Source organism: Pocillopora damicornis, chromosome 2, assembly GCF_964200805.1.
Source record: "Pocillopora damicornis chromosome 2, jaPocDami1.2, whole genome shotgun sequence".
Lineage (NCBI taxonomy): Eukaryota > Metazoa > Cnidaria > Anthozoa > Scleractinia > Pocilloporidae > Pocillopora > Pocillopora damicornis.
The window spans coordinates 28753197-28774956 of NC_142671.1; the positions used below are offsets into that span (position 1 = coordinate 28753197).

General features: G+C 37.7%; 1 protein-coding gene and 1 non-coding gene across 3 annotated transcripts in view; both read right to left on the reverse strand.

The window, feature by feature from the left end:
- Window positions 1-90: 90 nt before the first annotated feature.
- Window positions 91-21760, reverse strand: part of LOC113664851 (delta-1-pyrroline-5-carboxylate synthase) — a 22173-nt gene continuing 503 nt past the window's right edge. Inside the window, exons 2-15 of one of the 2 annotated variants that reach the window (XM_027180470.2) lie at window positions 19505-19645; window positions 17992-18096; window positions 16534-16686; window positions 12773-12787; window positions 10403-10624; window positions 9317-9476; window positions 8707-8750; window positions 7226-7546; window positions 6087-6224; window positions 5208-5403; window positions 4475-4596; window positions 3643-3829; window positions 2570-2665; window positions 91-1479 (exon numbers count right to left, since the gene is read on the reverse strand). In XM_027180470.2, coding sequence (XP_027036271.2) covers window positions 1244-1479; window positions 2570-2665; window positions 3643-3829; window positions 4475-4596; window positions 5208-5403; window positions 6087-6224; window positions 7226-7546; window positions 8707-8750; window positions 9317-9476; window positions 10403-10624; window positions 12773-12787; window positions 16534-16686; window positions 17992-18096; window positions 19505-19645 — 2136 coding nt within the window. In that variant the 3' untranslated portion in view covers window positions 91-1243. The remainder of the gene's footprint in view (window positions 1480-2569; window positions 2666-3642; window positions 3830-4474; window positions 4597-5207; window positions 5404-6086; window positions 6225-7225; window positions 7547-8706; window positions 8751-9316; window positions 9477-10402; window positions 10625-12772; window positions 12788-16533; window positions 16687-17991; window positions 18097-19504; window positions 19646-21760) is intronic. The other variant, XM_027180471.2, reaches the window with a different exon arrangement.
- On the reverse strand, window positions 7803-7876 carry Trnar-ucu (transfer RNA arginine (anticodon UCU)). The gene has a single exon. It is a non-coding gene; the product is annotated as a tRNA-Arg (tRNA).

Sequence of the window (21760 nt, forward strand, 5' to 3'; positions counted from 1 at the left end):
TCCATCACATATTCTAGCTTGAACGCGATTGGTCGAAACGCTTTTAGTGAACTTATACGCACCAGCTAAAACAAGAAATTTTCAAACGTATTTGCTTCCTTGAGGTTTTATTCTTTATGTTATATTTATAGTTAAGTTTCTGTTACGTAGGTCCTTTATCTCCTACATCGGTGACAAAGCTGTTGATACATACTATTACGCAAAGAGAAAAGACCGCTCACAATACGCTGCTAAAACTATGTTTTTCTTTAAAGAATATACTTTTCAGCATTGCTTTCTATGTGGGGTAAGTGGAGGGAGGAAATGAGACAGATATGGAAAAGAAGATGAAGTAACCACGAAAGCACGGGTTGAACCCAGTGATGTCTCAACGATTGTCTGTTTTTAAAATGTAGTTGTCATTGTGCATAATAACGATAAACAGTTTTGACAGTGATAAACATGTATATTTTAAATCTGTACCAACCGTACTTAAATAGCAGAGTTAAAGTTCTGCGTTCACATGTCAGAACTGATCGCACTTTTCCTCCTCCCCTTCTGAACACAAAAAGAGAGTCTGTTTTGAGAACTAATTTACAAACCTAGCTTGTTATTGAAACAAGCATCAGGATCAGGGACTTCTCAGCCGCCCTTTCCTTTGCGGAGAATTGTGGGAAATCCACGGGAATGATTCAAGAACCCAATTAAGAAGGAATCCAATATTTTGCTTCCTCGAGGTTGACTGCAATATCTCGGTAATACCGATATAATTACTGTCATCATTATTAACGAACCTCTTTCAGTTTAGTATCCTTTTTCAAGAGTCAGGTTTTCTGCTTTTCGTAGCCTGTCCTGACCACGTAACAGTCAAATGTTGGGGGTCACCTCACAGTTATTATTTCGCTATATTCACCAATAGGACTTGAGCATGGAGCACAAGAACGTTAACAAGGTATTAAGATTGCGTGAGGTCGAACCCAAAGCCAACCAAATATTCCTATACTGATAAGTATCCGTATTTTCTTAAGACTGGGGCTCCGCTTTAAGCTATTCGCAAAAAAAAAAGTTACTTGATAGTTATACAGTGTCTAGTAATAAATAGGAAAACTAAGAGGAATGCATGACAGCACTGGTCGAAATAAACTTAACAAAATAATAGGTTATTCAGCGGAACGTTTAAAAATATATGCTTATGACAAGCGTAACATTGACTCATATAACGAGTACTGTGCGCAAACTGACGTTCACTTTCTGCATTAAGGAGTTATTTCTGTATAACTTCGCTTTCGCCATTGTCAGAAGTCGTTTCTTCATCAGTAGAATCCTGAGGAGCGTCTTCAATTGGGAGGGTCTCGTGAAGATACTTGAGCAGGCCTCCTTCAGCAAAGTCAGCCACTGTGTGCCCCTGACCAGTCATCACCCATCTGGTGGTCAGTAATCCTTCCACACCCACAGGACCCCGGGCATGGATACGACCCGTGCTGATACCTACTTCAGCACCTAAATAAAACAATGGCGTTTACTTAGTATCCTGTACCTTTAAAGGACTCGTTGAATTCCCCTCCCGGCTACCTCGGGCAAGTTCAACAATACAATACCCCTATGCAGGAAAAGAAAACCCTGATAATCCACTCATAGGAACAAAGGGTAACGTGCATCCCCGACCAAGGCGGTGGTACTATACCGGGCGTTCAAGGTGCTGCTGTTTGCAGAACTGCTAGACACAGTCGAACCTGCATCAAGCGGTCACCATGCACTAAGCGGTCGGTTTTCGAAGTTCGAAATTTTTCCTTTGACGACTGTAATTTTCACCTCTATTAAACGGTCTTTACATGTACAACCACTTAAATAAAACTAAATATAGTCCTTCTAGTAAAATTGAATCCATGTTTATCTCCCGAGATCAATGTTAGATGCATTTTTTAGCCAATTTTTTTTTTTTACAACAGGTCGTCAGTTATGGCTTCTCTACAGTCTCGCTGACTCAACGAGCCCGAAGCAATATTTCAAAATAAAAATTTACAAAATAGATCAACAGGTTCTGGCGCCGACATCCTACCCGGCACATTTTGTTTCTTTAGCTGATAGTTTTATTGCATAATTTACCAAACTTCTGAAGCCCCCACATTGAGTGAAAGTTAAGTTACCAGGACCTCCGAGAAACGGGGCCTGGTCACTCACGGAAGTTAAAGGTTTAAAAGCTTCTAGTTCCACGTGACTTTATGAGACGAAAACGAAAAGTAACAACACTACATGAAGAACACTGGCCGTAGAGGATTTCATCGCCATTACAGCGTCAAAATAAGAAATCCAACTCCACCACTATCGTTGTTGCGCGCCTGCGACCTGTTTCCCAGACTTATGGTATCTACGAGTAAAGTAGCCCTTTTTATTTATTAAAGCTTTCCTAAAATGTGACTTGACTTTTATTTTCTTTTGGGATAATTTTTTTTTACACTTCACATAAATAAAATCGAAGCAAATTTCTCCTTCCACCGGCTCATTTCTCTTCAATTTTGCGCTCCACGAACTAAACCTTTTTACGGCAACTGTATTCCTGTAATACCTGAGAAAAATGTTTCATACTTACCCAAGCCAAAGCGATACCCATCCGAAAATCTCGTGCTTGTGTTGTGGAAGACACACGCACTATCCACAGCCTTCAGAAAGTGATCAGCAGTCTCTCCTGAGAAAAAAACATTTTAGGGTTTATTCAGTAATATGCACAACGAAAAGTATTAAATGCGTCTTGCGCTGCTTAAAAATTTGTCAACTGAATTACACGTTGCGTAATAAAGAAACGGAGAAATATGAGCGAGTTGCGTGTATTGCCCTGCGTAATGAAGCTTACATAAATTCCCTTTTACGTTCTTACAGCAAAAAGAACGAACAAACAAACAAAACAAAACAAAAATAAATAAAAAACAACAACAACAACAAAAACACAAACATGGCATTGCTCGCAGAACAAGTGACTCACGCATCGATAGCACTTTTTTCCTTACACCAGATTCCCCCAACCAGGTGACCCATGGAACATGGGGTTGTGAGGGCTGGGGAGGGGGTGTAAACGATTCTTGCGCAAAACGAAGACGGACTGCTCGGCAGATTGAAGAGCTGATGGCTACAGAAAAGACCCTCAGAAGTGGGCCTCAGAATTATTGAAAGAAATGGCCCCTACTGGAACAAACTGACGTTGTATTGTTATAATGTAAACTTTTGCAAACGTTTAGGCAACATCTCCGTTGGTTAAAATTGCGTGCGGCGGCAACTTCAGAAAATCCAATGTGGCTTTCATTTGTTTCAAATTCTTGTACAATTTAGACCTTGCGTCCAATAAATTCCGACGAAACTTCACATTGCACCCAATTTCATCGGCGTCACGGTAACTTGTTCCGCTAGTAAAGGTTTCCTTTCAGGAGATTTGGTCATTTACGAATCTTTTTAGATAGCCACAATTAGTATATACCGAAAAATTTGAAAGCGCGCTTTGATTGGCCACTCAAACTCAAACAGCGCGCTTTGATTGGCCACTCAAACTCCGAACATCCTTTGCTCTTCGCCTCCGAACAACTCGCGCGAAAATCGTTGCGACACAAAGAGAGATGAGAAGAACCCTGATTACCGAGAGATGAAGGCTAAGATTGAGTACGATATTCTTACCATTATCGGTGATAATGACATCAGTATGTGAGCTTCCAAATTTATGGATGTGATCAATGGCTTCCTCTGTGGTCCTTACCACTTCCACCGTACACTCTAACCCACTGTACTCTTTCTTCATGGTCTTAGCAGGAGCCGGAGCCAGCGGTAAAGTTTTCACTAAGTTGGGTCCGGCGTGAACTATCACCTTAAAAAAAATAATAGTAATAAAAAAAAGGACAAATAAAATCGATGGGACGTAGAAATAAAAAAAGCAAAATTTGCAAACGGAGTGCTACTGGAAAAGCGTTACTGTAGATATTGGTGGTCTTTACTTAGGAGGACGCACCTTTCGTCCAGCATGTGTAATGAACGAACTTACGTAGGTTAGCAGCGGACAAATAAAGCGCACTGAATGAAAAAATGTCCAGTTTTGTGCTTCAATTTAACTCAATGCGGTCTCCTCATAGTTTTGTCAAATTTCGCGATTTTGACGCAAAGAACGCGAGGAACGATAAAAAAGATATCACTTGTCCAAAATAACGCACAAAAATTTATAACCGTTGAAAAGCAACGCTATAAAACTTTCCTAGAAGCGAACTTACCTCACGCGTTCATGTGTCATCCACTACAACAAGTTCAAAGCAGTGTGTCATATAACATTAACTCTTTAACCCCTTGGAGCGACTAACATGTATTTTCTTCCGATTCAAATGTTGAGGTAATCAAAATAAGGGAAATGATCACCAACTAAAGAAACTCATGATTTTCCTGTTATTATCATTGCAAATGTATAGAGAGCAGTTTGGAAAAAGCGCATACTAATGTTAGGGATTAAAGGGTTTCGACTTACTCCTTTTTCTCTAAGAGCCTTCAGCATCCGTTCCAGAAATGGTGACCTTATGAGATCCCTGTGTACCAAAAGAGTCTCCATAGCATTGCAAGCTGCAGGATAATCGCATTTGGAATCCACCACTACAAACAGAAAGAATAGAAAATAATGTAACCAAAATAAAGATGATCAAGTGAAGTTTAACGGTTGTAAATGTACGACCACTCACATCCGAATGTTTCTCTTGGCAATCATTAAGCCCAAACGGGTCAGCGATTGAAGAACGGTTTAGTTTGAAGATATTGCCCATGAAAGCTCGGTAAAATATTCAATGTTGACTGACATTTTCAGTCTTGTCGGGCCCAATACGTTCCGCGCCTTTGAACATCCAGGTGAATAAATTTTTAAAGGTGTTGGCTATTACTGGAAATTGTAGCGAACCAAAATTTTCGTATTCCATGATCCTTGAGGCACAGTGAAACCAAGTTGCGGTTTTGATCCCACGCACATGAACCGCAAGCAGTGTCCACGAAGTTATGCTGAAGATTGCAAAATGCGTGTTCGTGTCGCATCATTCGCACCCGAATCAAGGATGATTGGTTAGGAGAGAGCTGCGAGTTTTCTAAACCAATCACGGTGCGAAGTTAAGCAATCGCGGGTCATCACGACTTCCAATTGAAAATTAAGCAAAATCAGCAAAGGAACGCTTCCCTCACCAAGCATAAGGTACAATAATGAGTTAAATAATCCTTACCAATCTTGGTGGCTATTTCAAGATCTGCATCTTTATCGACATACACGTGGCAAATTCCCTCAGCATGCCCAAGAACAGGAATTCCTTTGCTCTCCGTCTGAATGCGCTCAATCATCTCACTGGAGCCTCGCGGTATGACTAGGTCCAGGTATTTATCCAATTGAAGTAGATCATTTACCTCTTCTCGAGTACTGACCTATCAGAAAGATTAATAAATACACGGTCAGCATATAAAGACTACAGCACTGACAGGGTTACACTCGACTCACAGAGTTCGAAGACAGATCTGTGACAAGGTTTCCATGAGAAACGATCGCCAGGAATTCAGTAAACGGCGAGCGAAAAGAACGAAAAGCCAGCGAGTATGTGGAGGAGGTTTGGGATGGGTACACGCAAAATTTTTTCATTTAACACACTTTCGCTACAATCGCGCTTCGTTTATTAGAAAAATTTCCACTTAAGTGTTCAAAGTAATTCGGAATCCCTTTTATTTGGGTTTACTTTATTGCACCTTGCCATTGGTACAGAAAACTCCTACTACTTCCTCAACCGATCAGATCCAAAACTAAAACAGAGGCGAAATAGTTACTCGTATTTTCCAGCACTTAAAACTGTTTTTATGACACCCGATCGAAATGCGGTCTGAACAATTGCCTGGAACAGGGTACCCACTCTTCCTGTTTTGGAAGTCAAAAGATTTTCGAAGCTCGTCCCAAGAAATCATTGAGAGTGTAAAACACATACTGAAAGCTACTAAGTCCAAATTCAGTGTGGGAAGTAAATTTAAATGCAAAACAGTTAAGAAGGTTGAAATTGAGGGCAGAAAAATTCAATTTTGAGGTAAAAATTGCAATCATTCAGAACCGTCGCAAAACTTACCAAACTAACAGCTTCCGGGGGAACGTACATCGACAGAGCCTCTGCAACAAGACTGTGAAGACATCTGTTGCTGTGATAAGCTTCTTTGCCACCCTTCAGAAGCAAACCATTGCCTGTGCTGATAGCTAGAGAGGCAACCTTGGAGAAAAAAAATCCAGCTTAAGAGGAGGAAAGTAAACAAATACATGAACAAACAAAACCAGAGAAAGAAAAAAATCCCTTTCGTCTTCTTTATGTAAGGTTAAAGACACCTGGGGTTTACGAAAGCAGAATTTTAGTGTAATAATTTAACTTCAGCTCAACTCAAGCAGTAAACTGACAAACAAAATAAAACATAAATAACAACAAAATGACAAAAACAGCAACAGTACACAAAAACAGCAAACAAACGAACAAACAATGAGCAAACAAATACTGTCCATAGCTTAACGCCACGTAAAGTCAACTTCTAAATCTTATAGTATTATGTAAAGTCGTTTAGGCATAAGCTATGTATTACACATACTTTTAATCTACAATTTTAGATAACTAGAGAACAAACTCAATTCTCAACGTAGTTCACAAGTGACTTTTGGATGGAACAGAGTTGTTTTCCATTGAAAACATACGCGCGGCAATACTGCGTGATTTATTTAAATACACGTCAATACTACAGTGAAATGATGCTTAGATATTTGACTCAACCCATGGCAACCCTTATATCCATTCTGTTTTCTAAGAGGTCGTATCTTTCTGTTTAAAACATAACGTTCAGTAGCCGTATCTCATATACACGAGTAATAATCAACATGTGTTATAACATAGCTAGTAAATTTGTGTAATCAAATTCAATTGCGCGAGGGTGCTTCATATTCCTATTGTGCACGCTCATGACGTCAGCAAACAAATCCCTCGAGAAAAAAAAATTTTCCATCTGGTTGAACATGTTATAAAACAATTGGTTCATACGTCAGCTGTGCGTTCATCGAGATATGACGCACTTGGAAGTTTGAAGAGCACTCAAGAAGCTAGAGTTGCTCTCGGCTACGCCTCGAGCAACTCTTACGCATCTTTCGTGCTCTCCAAACTTCCCGCGTGCTTCAAATCTCGATGAACGCACGCTGACGTATGAACCAATTGTTCATTGACCACAGCTGTACCTGCACTAGAGCATCTGGGCGAGATTCAAAAATCACGAGAAGCACTCCAATTGGAACAGTTTCCTGTTTCAGTTCTAGACCTTGAGCGATTTTGGTTCGTTTAAGCACACGACCCAGGATGTTGTGAGAGGAATCCGCAATCTGTCTCAGTCCCTGAGCAAGATTTTCGAGTTTGGACGGCGTCAAAAGCAATCTGGCCATCATGGGAGCCGATAGTCGTCCCTCAAACCGAGCATGGTCCAGATCTTTGGAGTTAGCGTCTAAAATCTGATCCTTGCGTTCGATTAGAAGGTCAGCCAACTTGTAAATGATTCTGGCCCGCTGAACAAAACACATAAAAAGAAAAACAAAAGAACATCACTTAAACTGCAAAACAACACGCGAAGTTTGAGCATTGAAATAACAGATAAGGCATGAGGGGACTTGACTCCGAGTCGAGCTTCAAAAAATTATGGTGAAACAGAGAATTAACTCTGAAGTGTAAATTAAAGTGCTATTTAAACCCATGAATAACCCATTGGGCGTTAGCCCTAATAAAGGGAAACAGGGAACCACACGAGGCAAAGAAAAAATCTTTTGACCTCGGTGGGAATCGAACCCACGACCTCCGGATTAGATCTACCGTTACTCTGCCGACTGAGCTACGAGGTCGCACAGAGAAAGTCGGGGACGATTTAGGATGGTGAATCGCGGCGAAGAGAAAGTAAGGGTACATATGAAAACCCAATGGGTTATTCATGGGTTTAAATAGCACTTTAATTTACACTTCAGAGTTAATTCTCTGTTTCACCATTTGTGTTCCCAGTGCTACGCGGCACAACATTCATTCTTCAAAAAATTAGGCTGAGGAAAACAAAGAGAGACAAAGAGTTAGCGTCTAAAATCTGATCCTTGCGTTCCATTAGAAGGTTAGCTAACTTGTAGATGATTCTGGCCCGCTGAACGAAACACATAAGAAGAAAAACAAAAGCGCATCACATAAACCGCAAAACAACACGTGAAGTTTGAATATTGAAATAACAGATAAGGCATGAGGAGACTTGACTCCAAGTCGAGCTTCGAAAACTAGGCTGAGTAAAGCAAAGCGAGAGAGAGAGAGGGAGAAGAAAAAAAATGATGCTAACGAATACCGAGCGCTACCTCTTAGCCAAAGGGAATTTTGCGTCATTTTTTGCCGAATTTCTCGTTCTGAAATCAAGAAAAATCTGGATGATTTGAAATGACCTGAACTAGCCTGCACGACAGACGTAATATTTTTGCGTTTCATCAATCGAACGGAGGCAAGTAAGAGGCGAGCGCGAAGTGCGAGTCAAGTGCGAGGGGAGGAACGTGTTACTTGCGCTCGCCTCGCGTTTGTCTCCGTTCGACTGAAAGCGCAAAAAAACTCTTTCCTGTTCTGCTAGCTACACCTGAAAAAGGAATTAAATGAAGAGTAAACAATTACTTGACTATAGGCGTTTAACAGAAGTCTACAACCGTACCTGGGCAGCGGTCAGTGCTTGCAGAGCTCTTCCTCCCTTTCGAGCTTAGAAAAAAAGAATAAAAAAAGAAACTGAAGAACACATTTTCGCAGAAAAAAGAAAGATAAATTATAATCTAAGAAAAAAATTCAATAAAACTAGTAAATCCCGAGAGGAAAGTGCAAAATTCCATGCAGTTGTTTAGTACAGTCACATGATCAACCTTGATCTCTCGGCATACCATCACATGGGAATAACCTAACCACTAGTCTTCGGTGAGGGGGAGAAACCATATCTACAAAACTGCCCCCATCTTGCATTATAGCATCTGAAATCAATATTTTCACAAATCCTGTGAAAACATGACCAGTTAACATTCCAATTTTTTTCATTTCAGGATTCTTCTCCTCAAGGTTTCTAAATATGTAACTTTAGTTCGAGATGAACCAGTATCAGATGGCCATTAGAGTTCGTACTGAGCGAGAATTTTAAACATAAAAACAATAACAATCAAGTTTCGATCTAATATAACTCGCTTTCTGATTAGCCTGCTGCTCTCATTTTCGAACCAATCACGGTAAGGTGAACAACAAAATGACGATGACATGGACTGAGGTACATTCTGACGTACCTGCCGCAGCCTGATTCTCTACAGATGGCCCTGGTTCGTCGACCATAGTGAAGAATGTTCCAACCTTCCGGCCATCCAGAACCTCACGAATGACGTAGTCACTGCCAGTACCATTGGCTATAACAACACTCGTCCCTCTCTCTAGTGCCCAGGCTGCGGCCTGAAGAGTCATGCAGAAGTAAAAAAAAAATGATGAAGTTACGAGTTGAAATAATTTATCGTTCAGATTCGATAAGTCTTTTTCTTCAACAGTTAATTGCACACGTAGACACGCCAAGCGAAACTGTTTCGATCTTTCTTTCCCCAAGATTCAAACGCAAACTTGCCTTTGTAAAAGAGTTATAAAACGATTTAGGACTCATACTAAATTTTCTTTGTGAGGCGCCGTCCACACCGTGCTGTGACTTACGGTTATGCCTGGCGTTCAGTCTAATCCACTGAAAACGGAGATTTTCGAAATATTCTACCGAGTGGATAACTCTGAAAACGGTACTGTACTGAAACTAAGATGTACTCAAATTATAAATTGAAAAAACCCTACCTATATATGGATCGTACAAAATTTGTATGACTTGGCTGAATTTCAGTGAGGTGGACTTAAAATACCTGTCTTTCTAACTTCAAGTTTTCCTTAAAATTCAGTATCCTTTTCGCCTTTACTTTTATTATAATTTTATCACGTCAAAAATAATGTTGTATCACCATGTTTTTGAATGACAGCTCGTCACTTACGAACGGGAATTTCAATGCGATACAGTGTCGAAAATTCTCCGAGGATTTTGGTTGCGTCAAAATAAAATTCTCCTAACCTCCTCTCGAGAATCTGTAATATTCTAACAATCCCCGCTCATTGGCAGTCCTCCCTCTAAAAACTTCGAGAGCCAAGTAAAAACATTTCTCCGAACCCTCTCCCCCCCCCCCCGCGATAGATAATGACCAATAGTGGCTCTTACTTGGTGTAGAAGATACAGTATACACAATAGTCACAATAGTGTGACGTATACTGTATCTTCTACATCAAGTAAGAGCCCCAATAATCCCCTAATTAAGATTATGTATGGTTATCAAGTATGATTAAGTACGAACCTTCACTTTAGACTCCATGCCTCCTCTGCCAACACGTGACTTTTCTCCAAATTCAATATTACTGACGTCCGCTGGCCTGAATGTGTCCAGAAGGCGAGACTCGGGCAAGTCAGGAGGGCCGCTGTAAATGCCCTGCACATCTGATAATATCAACAGCAAATCTGCCTTCAGTTCCACTGAGAGCAAGGAAGATAAACTGTCATTGTCCTTTACACTTATCACCTGATGAACACAACAAGAATCGGATATTTTTCTTAGAACACTAGAGTAACAGACACGTTCTAATCAAATCCGCATTTATGCTGAAGCTTCACAATAATATCAAGAAAGACTTTCCTGAGAGTTAAACAATAAATATGAGAAGTTTTCCTGAACAGTTCGCCGTGTCTAAAATCAAACTTGCCAGATTTTGAACAGGGAGTCTCTGAGAGCTTAAACTTTTTGAAGATGAAACTTGCTAGATCGTTGTAGAAGTCTTGCAAAGAAGACTTGTGAAATAAGAACAGTTAATTGTATATGCCCAACTAGAGCAAATTTCTTTGACAAGAGTCTCTGAAGAGTTTCCTTAAATTCAGTGAGTCATACTTCCCCGATCATTACACTTGCTGGGGAATCTCGAACTTTAATAAATATAGCACTTTTCAACTGAATGTCAAAAGAACAAACCCTATGTAATTCCAGCGGGCAAAATTTTTACATAGTCATTAGCTAATGAGAACTCAAAGTGAAAATGAGTAAATTGCTTGAAGCGCGCGGGAAAACGCCTGCGACCAAGCCGGTTGGTTTTTAGTTTCGCATCTGATTGATTGAGAAGATGGGGCGAGTTTTCTGGGCCAATCACAAAGCAAAGTTATGTAAAACCCCAACGCAATCCCGAATTTCTTTCGACACTCAACTGAAAATTATATCTTAAGCTAAGATTCCTATATTTTCAGAACACCTGCAGAATTGTAGGGTTTGTATCTGCGATGTTGCGGATACAGTGATTACTCTCAAGTTTGTCCGTGATTATTTGCTAAGTTAAAAAAGCGTGCAATATTTTTTGGTCTTTAAAAAGTTTTTCACGTGCTCGTTCATTCCAAGTTGCAACATATATCGACTGATTAACGATTTCCGATACTGAGAATTTGGCGTCACATCAAGCTCGTTGATAATATTATCTTCACCTATCTTCACATGACCTAAATGCTGGTTAATCCTGAGAGTGACGAGCATCATGCTAATTTTTCCTTACAATATGACTGCTAAATCAAACATTAGGGTACTGAGAATAGATCAAATGATCACCAACTACAGAAGCTACTGATTGTCAAACAAATTCTCCCAGTCAGTACCATACGAAATGAATGGAGAGCAGTGTGAAGAATATGCATACTGATGTTAAGGTGGTAAGATTTAATGCAAAGATATTGTAAGGACAAGATATATGTTAATCTCTGCCAAAAGTCCACTGATCTCAACAAAGGAAACGAGATGAAAGAGTCCAGTGATGCAAAAAAAAAATCACAAAATTAGGCCGAGATTACAAACAAGTGTTCATCTGCCTTTCACTAGAAAAGCCGTCTGTCCTTCAATTTCAATGTTTTAGAACTGGAATACCTGGGTGCATTAAGCAGGACCAGTAAACAATTCAATGAGTAAGATAAATTCAGACCAACTCAGTCTCAACGAGGAAACTAAAGATGGGTGAAAAGTTATGTCTAGAATTGGTTAAACTTTTAACTCCTAGAAGTGATCAAAACGTAACTTCTCCCCATAATGTCCATACATTACCCAGCAAACAGATAATGAGAATACTCAAAACTAATCAGGCAGAACTTTTTATCATGATCTGACACTAAATTCTTATAACTAGTTTATAAGGAAATGTGTAGCAGCTAGAGGGGAGAATTTACAATCGGATCATGGGAGTTAAAGGATTAAAAGCTGCAAATGCTAGGTTGACCCACTGCAGCCATGTGCTAATGCCAAAAATACATGACATCCTAAAAATCGAGGTCAATCTCCAATATGCCACCACAAAATATTAATGTTTCATTAACTGGTGGACCAAACTAAGGCAATTTTTAAGTCTGACTATGAATTCACAATGAACATGTAGATGCTGTACTTTGATTGGGTCTCTTAAGTTTTAAGGGAACTGAAGCCTAAACAAAGATTTTTTTGGGCACTCATTCATATTTTCTGCAAATAAACTATATTTTTCATGCTCTGTGTTTGATAGACAGTCCTTGAAATTGATATTAACCAGAAAAAAATAACAAAGTTTCAACTTCTGTATTCACTAACTATGACTTCTAGTAACAACTGACTTCTCTAAATGCTGGTGAGTGACTGAATTAGGGATTTGTGATTGAAAATATTACTTACCGGTGCCCTGGCCATCTTATCGAGTTGGAACAATAGTGCATGTAAGGGAAGGAGACAATGAAAGTATTAGAAAAATTCATTGTCTAGCTTTTAACTACATTCTCACTGAGCTAAATTGTATATAAAACTTTGTCTTAAGTTGAATTGTATGAAAAAGGTTTTCAAAAAAGTGAGTTTCATGCTTTTGGCTACTTGGTCAATACAACTGGAAAATTTCCTTGGTTTCTTTGGCATGGGACAGAAAACCAATTCCACAATAATGCAGCCTACTCAGAGGCTCTCTGACAACCCTGTCAAATTAGATTCAATTCTTCTTCATTAAGGCTACCACCAAGTCCTCTGGTACATAGAGTATCTTAGAGAAATAATTTCTGTAGGGGGATCAAGTGAATGGGTGGTGCATACTGCCTTTTTCTGCAATCTAAGTATAATGGGGCCAAACAAGACTAAATAAGAAGAATTACTTAAAAAGCATGGGATATGAAATGGAAAGGTTGATGCATACTGCTCCTTCTCAGAATTTAAAATATAACAGAGCCATACAACTTAGAGAAAATTTGAATGAAACTACAACTGCAGTGAGTAGAGAGGGGTAAGTTTCTGAGGAAACTGTGGTGCTACATTGGTGGGAGAGTATAACAGGGTAATTTAGTGTTAACTACGGAGTTGAAAACGTAAATTGGCCACCATAAAGAGTTTACAGCCTGACGTTTCGAGTGTTAGCCCTTCTTCAGAGCAATTGAAATTTAAACTCTTTATGGTGGCCAATTTACATTTTCAACTCAGTTGATAACACTAAATTAACCTGTTACAGTTGCAATGGATGAGTGTATGCAGCATTTTATACACTGTCTTTCCTCCTCATCCTACCCCTCGGGAGACTTCTCAGTGAGTAAAGAGCACAATCCTTTCATCTGTATGCTCCTCATAACCAACTACTAATTTCCAACAGAAATTGTCACTGAAACCTCTTTTATCTAGTATGTTCAGAAATCAAGGACTTTAATCTACTTTGTCAAAAGAGAAATGTTATCATATAATATAAAGGAACAATCACTGCCTAATGGTCACAGATGATTCCTGCCAATTTTGCTTCAGTGCTGAGTCATTCCAAAAGATATCAACACACTTATACAGTGAAGGAGACCCCACTAGCCTGTGAGCACTCTGGCTATCAAGTTATTGGCATTGTGGCTTAGCGTTTCTTCAACCATAAGTAAGTTTAAGACTTTGAGTAAAGCAAGCTGGTGAGAGGTCTGTAACGGATCTGGCACAAACTATCATTGCTAGATCCCTTGCCAACCTCTCATTGGCTTGTGTTGTTCAAGGTTTCAAACTTCAACATGACTTCTTCCACTGGCCAGAGAAGCGTTGAAGCACTTTTAATTATGTTCTGCTCGCAAGCTAAGTTCTTACCAGTCTGAAAATTTAAGTTTGTTTCTGTTGTGCCTGATGAGAGCATACAATTAATGTAATTCCCCCTAGAGTTTTCCAGGATATGGATCTTCCTTCTCTTGGATGGTTATGAAAAGGTTCTGGAACTGCTTATTGAAATGCTATCTACCTAATATAGCTAACTAAACTATTCTAACTTGAAAAGTTTGCTTAAAAATATTGAGACAGTTTTGACAAACAGATGGAAAAAAATTCACGACTTCCAAAATAATAAAAAAGTCAAAAACTCTCAATGCAGAAAACTGCCAACTTCAAATGCTAGAATGAGTAATAATGACATAACTGAAAAGAATTTAGCACAGGAAGCTGTATGTCTGGGGAAAAAGGTCAACCAAGCAAACTGTGTGAGATGAAAGATGTACATGGCAGTGGACAAATTATGTGCACCTAACAAATAGAGGAAACACTCAAGGGCAAAAATGATAACAAAAAAATCTTAGAATGGGTTGTTGAATTCATGAAAATTATGAATTAATACATGACTTAAATCTCTATTTGGCAAAAAATTGATTATTTTGATAAACATATTTCATACAAATGAAAGAGATACTTTGAAGACCAGTTTTAAATGATAAATTTGACAACATTAATGTGGTGTAAACAAGTGAAAGCAAGTGGAGAGCAAAGCATAAAAAGGTGAAATAATTTTAAAATAATTTTTGTTCATTAAGTAGATCGTACAAAGACTTATTCATTCCTAAAGTCTTAAATTAAAGGTCATTCATTTATTTTTGATCTGATCAGGCCGGGGAACTGGGGGAACAAATTGACTTTCTCACCCAGGAAATGCTAAAAGAGGAATCAGCAAAAAAAACTTTCCATGGACCACTCACACTGACACCTTCTTACACACCAAAAACAAAGTATATCTAAATATCCATTAAAAAGATTCTACCACACATTTCAAATGGAGAATTTGGACATCAATTTTTAAGTTGGAAAAAAATATTACAAACACAGCTTCTTTAAGTTTCTAAAAGTGGATGCGCAGTACACTGTATTTGGGTTGGCTTTAAACAGGCTCATGAAATTTGCAGGCCTGAAATTCTTCAGACCAACCAACTGTCAAATAATAGGACCTCAAACTTCAAATGTTATTCAGAACTCAGAATTGAATAATAAAAAACCTTCTGAGGCTTCTGAAAATTGGGAAAAAAAACTAAGAAGTTAGAATTTTTCACTGAAATTGAGCTTTTGCTCTGAATCGCAAGAGCAACTTGGTGGGCAATTAACATATCATGTCAATTGAATATCTAATTTCTTTATTATAGGCAACAAACAGACCAAACATATTTTTAAAAAATTGTTGAAACCTGAGTATCTAAGCCAGTTGATGGTAAATTTCATGAGAGGAAAAAATGCTTTATTTGTGTCTTGTTGTTAATCCATTTGTGACTAGCAGTTTGGGTGAGTGTTTCACTAAAAAAGGAGCAAATTTTCACTCTCTTAGAAAATTCATTCTGCACGTAATGTTTTACTCTGTCTGACTAACATTAAGTTGTAGTCTATGGCCAAACAATGGAAGAGAATAATGAACAGTGTAGGCACATAACCTAAGGGATACCTTCCTACATGATACAGGATAAAATCAGTGTTGCAGTTTAAATGTAGTTAAAACTATTAAACTATTGCTGGTTTGATTTGTACTCTCCTTTGTTCTACAGCACATTATTCCTCAACCAGAAAGAAACTTCAAGATTCTTAGAGACTGTTTTAACTCAAACCACTCCAACTACAACATGTATAGTTTACATAAATATACTACTACCAAGGGAATTTTTTCAACAAAATCCTTATAAATTTGCCAAGAGTAAAGAATATGATTGTGGAGGTCTGATAGTTTCAGCTAAGGGAAGACATGAGAATTACGTGTAACTGATCAAAGAGACCAAAATATGAAAAAATGATGTTGCAGTCCATCTACATGCTCAGAAGAATTCTGTCATCCAATTTACAGCAAATTCTGTCACCCTTGATTTTCAAATTCACTCTAATGTGCAAAATGTGTGTCATTTCCATAAGTCATGAAAGTACATCTATCCACATACATCAATAAAATTGCACTTGATTATTTGATGATTATTATCAATTATTACTTGATAATTGTGTAGTCTGATAATCCAGGTGGTGGTATTCCTGAGAAGGATTCTGATGATGACTTTCTGCTAAAGTTGTAAAAACATCAGTCACAACTGCCTAAAACAGTGTGCTCATCGAGACTACTTATCTGGACCCTCAGGCTACACAATTTAATGTTGACCCCAGGTTCAAACCATGAACTGTAACAAGAATTTTATTGTACTCACCCCAGCCAAATCTAGATCCATGCCTGGAGGTGATGCCACAACATCATTCTCATTTATTATTGGAATACAGTTCATGGAAATTAACTCCTCCACTGTTGACCTTAGGTTATCCAGTGAGTATTTATCAGATACATCCTGCTTTGTGATCAGCACCTGCAAAGCACAATTTTAATAATTCTAGTTATAATAAACATTCTGCAAATTTTATAATGATAACAATAAAAATAACTTTCCTTAACATGGATGAAATGCTTACTGGTTTTCCCCTTCCTCACAAAAAAAGGAACCTTCAATGATGGTCCTTAACTAAAACTATCATGTTATCTGGAGCTTAAAAATTGAAAAGCAAAAAAAAAAAAGCTAAAAAAAAATGAAAACTACAATCTATGCTTGAAAACTATGCTCATGCTTGAAAATGTGTAATTTTAATACTACACTCAGTCTGACTCTGAGAAAGAAAATCCTGACAGGGGCGATGGAGCTAGAGACAAGATGGGCAAATGGTCAAAAAAGGTTCTCCCCTTTACCCACACACAATCAACAGTAACTGAAAGAAAACAAGAAGCAAAGTGAGAGTCCTACCACAAATAACTTCTCCAAAGTCTAATTTAAGTCATGCCATGATTTAAGATTCAAACACTGCTTGCTGAAACATTTGTCTGATAAGATTTTTTTTACAAGTAATTACTCAAGGAGGCACCAATGTTGTAGCACCAACTGATGACACATCATGGTAAAAGAACACTTTTCAAGCAAAATACTAACAGCACTTTTGATAAGTATTACCCTGCCCTACCCCCTACCCCCTCCACTCGTAACTCTTTAGTTGACCTTTATGATAAATTTTACTGACCAATTGATCAATCAATTTATACCTGTCCATTACTTCCTACCCAAAGTGTTACTTTATGCGGTAAAGAGGGTTGCATGTGGGTATTGGCTTTGTTTGTTTGTTTTTTTTTTCAGAACTGAAATTAGTAAACCACTATTCCTTGTCTTTAACTCAAAAGGTGCTTTGTGAAATTTGAGGAGCTTAACCAATCAGCCATACTGGTGATTTTACTGCTTATTGCACCTGACTTTGTGGTGTAAGATCTTGAAAAATGTATGTAGTTCAGTTAAGATTGAGAGACCATTAAAACACTCAACACAAGGAATAATGAAATGAAATGAAAGAAACTGACAATAAAGGTATACAATGTGCTCCTTGTACCTGTTATTTTGCCTTCAATGTTTCTTTCTCAAAAAAACCATCAGTCCTCAATGAATTACAAGTTTCTTAGTGCAAAAGCAGTGGTATTTTGCTTTTAACTTATGACAAAAGAAAATGAAATTATGATTTGTGTGCTCAGAGATCCCTAATTATTTCCACTGTGTATCACATCGGAGAATCACCTAAATACCACTAGGTTTGAATTTTGAAGCAAAATAATCTCTTGCAATAATCTTTAAACATACCTGTCCACAAGTCAGGCCATACTGCTGAAACATGGCTTCATAGAGTGACAACAATCCTCCCTGACCTACAGCTGCACATGCTCTTGGTTCAATATAAGGCCTTGACTGCAAGAACACAGTATTACTAACTGAGTACATTATATGAAGGTAATGATAAGGCTAATGGTAACAAAATACTGTTCTGTACATTATTTCCTGTGTCTGTACATTTTGAAGACCTATCTTTGTACAGGTTGTCATAGTCAAGCAGAGAGTGATTGTCTTGGTACAAAATTATTATTAATTTGAATTATGTTGAGTTTGCACATCAGATGATTCCCCTAGATGGAGCTCATTTATAATCGTATAGATAATGATAACTGGAATGATAAAGATGCATTTATATAGCACATTCTCCCTTAATTTTGAAATGTTTAGAAACAAGGCCAAACCACAACACTGGGATTGAGCTACATTCCCTACTCTTTGCAAGAAGAGCTTGGGTTGGTTAGCATCCCTAATGCATATAAAAAAGATGCAGGATAGGGATCCAACTTTTTTTCACTGTTATTTGAGAAGACGAACTATTTGCAGATGTCATAACAAAGGTAGCACAAATTCTCCTTAACCCTTTAACTCCCAGATCACATTTGTAATTCTTGTTACTGTCAACTATACAATGTTAGTTCAGAGAAATAAGTATTAGGACAACTAATTATGCCCAAATTGATATTTTTCTTTATTCTCATCACTTATCTGGTTGACATTGTGTTGATATTGTAAGGAGAAATTCTGTCTTGGTCACTCATGGGAGCTAAAGGGTTAACCCTTTACAACCTAACATCAGTGTGCACATTCTCCATACTGCTATCTATACATTTCCTAAGGTGCTGATGAGGAGAATTTGTTTAACAATCAAGAGCTTCTTTAATTTGTGACAATTTCCTTAATTCTCATGATCTAAAATGAATGATTCAGTAGTATTATTGTCAGGAGAAACTAGATGCTGGTCACTCTTAGGGTGAAAAGGGTTAATACTTACTTCAAGACGTTGTGTGTTGGTCAGGTCTGGGGCTCAAAACTCGTGACCCCAGTACAACAGAGACATACAAATAATGAACGAGGTTAAAGATAGCTTGTGAAAATGAGGTTGCTTAAGGATAATAAGGATAAGTAATACAGACTGCAAAAGTTAACGTTGGAAAATTCAAGCTGAACTTTCAACATTCATAGACTGGGAGTTTAAACCAATTAACTCCCATGAGTGACCAAGACACAATTTCTCCTTACAATATCAATACAATATCAACCAGATAAGTGATAAGAATAAAGACAAATGTCAATTTGGGGATAATTAGTTGATCCAATACTAAATTCTCTGAACTGATATTATAAGAATTGTATGGTTGAAAGTAAGGAGAATTACAAATTTGATCTGGGAGACTTAAGGGGTTAACATAATTTGCCACAAGGGTGCTTTTTAAGGGTATACTTATCTAAGTGTAAACGTAATAGGTGTTGTGAAATACAGTACCTTCAGGACATCTTGTGGCTTGAGCGTTTGACGAACACTCTGAGAGAGAAGTATCTCGTGTCTAAGTTTTTGTTTGCCAAAAGCTACAGCACCACTTGTAACCAGAAGCATTTGCCTTCCACTATTCTGTAACTCAGACACCTGAAAGGTAGGAATAACAATGTACATAAATTCATTGAAAAAAATTCAAATAAAAATAACACCAGTGAGACATTCAGACCTCACAGATTTATCAATCCCAAGATGTTTCCAAAGCCTAAGACAATCAGTACACAAGAAGCAAGATGGTATTGATTACCCAAAACACTGGTGGAGAAGTTAGCGAAAGTTTTCCTAGCAAATCAAGGGTGAGAAATTATTGAAAATGTGCTCCAATTTTTAGATATAAATCAATACTTTTTATTAACAATTTAGAAGTCTGAATCAAATACCTGGTTTCAATGCTATGAATGAGCCAACAAAAAAAAAAACCTTAAGGTTTCCTGTTGTTTTATGTAAAATTTATAAATGAGTCTAGGTTGGTAGATATAATCCATACTCTTACAGCCAAAATTATTGGTGAGGATTCAAAGTATTTTGCTGTTTTCAATGTTAGTAGGTTTACAAGGGAGCAAGTGCCATGAAAGAACAAACATAAAATAACTCCCTTGATTTCTATTGATTTTTTGTTAACAAGCTTTTCAAATATTTGAGTTGCTGCACTCAGGGTGTGGCTCATCTGCAAGTGTGACTTATCTTCATTGTTTATGGTGAGTCATTTAAGATGTTTTTTTTTCTCAAAACAGGTGTGAAATTATCAGTGATAAGCCTGATATATGAAAAGGACTTTCATGGCACAGGAAAAACAGCTGGCCCTATTGAGAGCTTCACCTTCTAGGATTTAAGAACTGTGCTGTCACTTTCTTAACAGGCAAGCATTTGCCTTTTCTCTTAGACAGGTGCACTCCCCATGATTTCCAAATGTATTGTAAGTGAATTAAAGTCTGAACTAAATGTTGGCATTCAAAATAGAACTGATGATAAGCCTTAGAACTGTTTTGAAAATAAGGGACACAGGCAGAAATGTTTTGCAAAAAGTGGACAGAAGCTCGATATTGAGACTTTTATTCCCTTTTTCTTACACCATATAGCATATCTATAATTTGTTAATGCTTTTTAGTATAAAATATGAATTAAAAGAAGTGCTTTTGTGACTGATTATTTGATAACAGAGTACACCAGAAATGTTATACTGAGGCATTATACTTTTGGTCACAGTTCATATATCAAAATCACTGTCCCTAATGTCCTTTGACCCTTGAAATCCTGAATTCTCTGAGATCCTGAGATTACAACCTTTAAATTCAAACAACAAATTTGAATGAAGCAGGCACAGTGAAATATGGTCTACTAAATTGACCAATCATAGTGCACATACTAACTGAAAGATATATGAAGGTGAGACAAATCTTGCCTAGCAGAAATTGCCACTTGCTTTAGCTAAGAATAAAAAATTGCCTCATATAACATACAACATATAGTCTGCATGAAGTTTATATTGTATTTTCAACCTGTGCTAAGATGATTTCTAGACAAATTTTTTTATTAGAATGTATTTATGCAGCCTGCATAAAAGTAGAGTGACAAAATAAAGTAACTACAAGCATTGGAGGAATCAAAAACAAAGGAAGCTAAAAAAAGTCCAATGAATTAACCTTGCAACAGAGCAAAATTTTTGCCAGATTCTTTTGGCTAAGAAATAAATACTTAAATCTTTGGTTAAGATTGCCAACTAATTAGGTTAATCTTTTCTGGCTTTTGATAGTCATTGAATTGGTGCACTAAAACCAAGAAAAAAACTCAGCCACTATACTGACATCTAGACCCCACACGACGTCTTCGAGGTAAATACTCTCAATAACTTAATACTTGAAATAACTTCCATAGACTTTTAAAACAAGAGAGAGAGTGGGAGGATTATAAATCATGACTCAAAAAATTGAACCCAATATTTCTTGTTACATTCTTGGTTAGCTTTATCCTTCCTATAAAGATTTTGACCCCTATATGACTTAATATGGAAATTTTGTTCTTGGGGGTTGGGTCAAGTAAACACACGTGTGCGAGTGTAATTATAGTAACACAAAGCGTGATGTTTTCGGGATCGAACGAAACGATAGACAGTTAAAATGAGGATGAAATATTACAGTCTTAAACAGAGGGCAATCAGCCTTGGATCGCAATTATGCATTACAAGGAGAAGTATCCTAGTAGCTT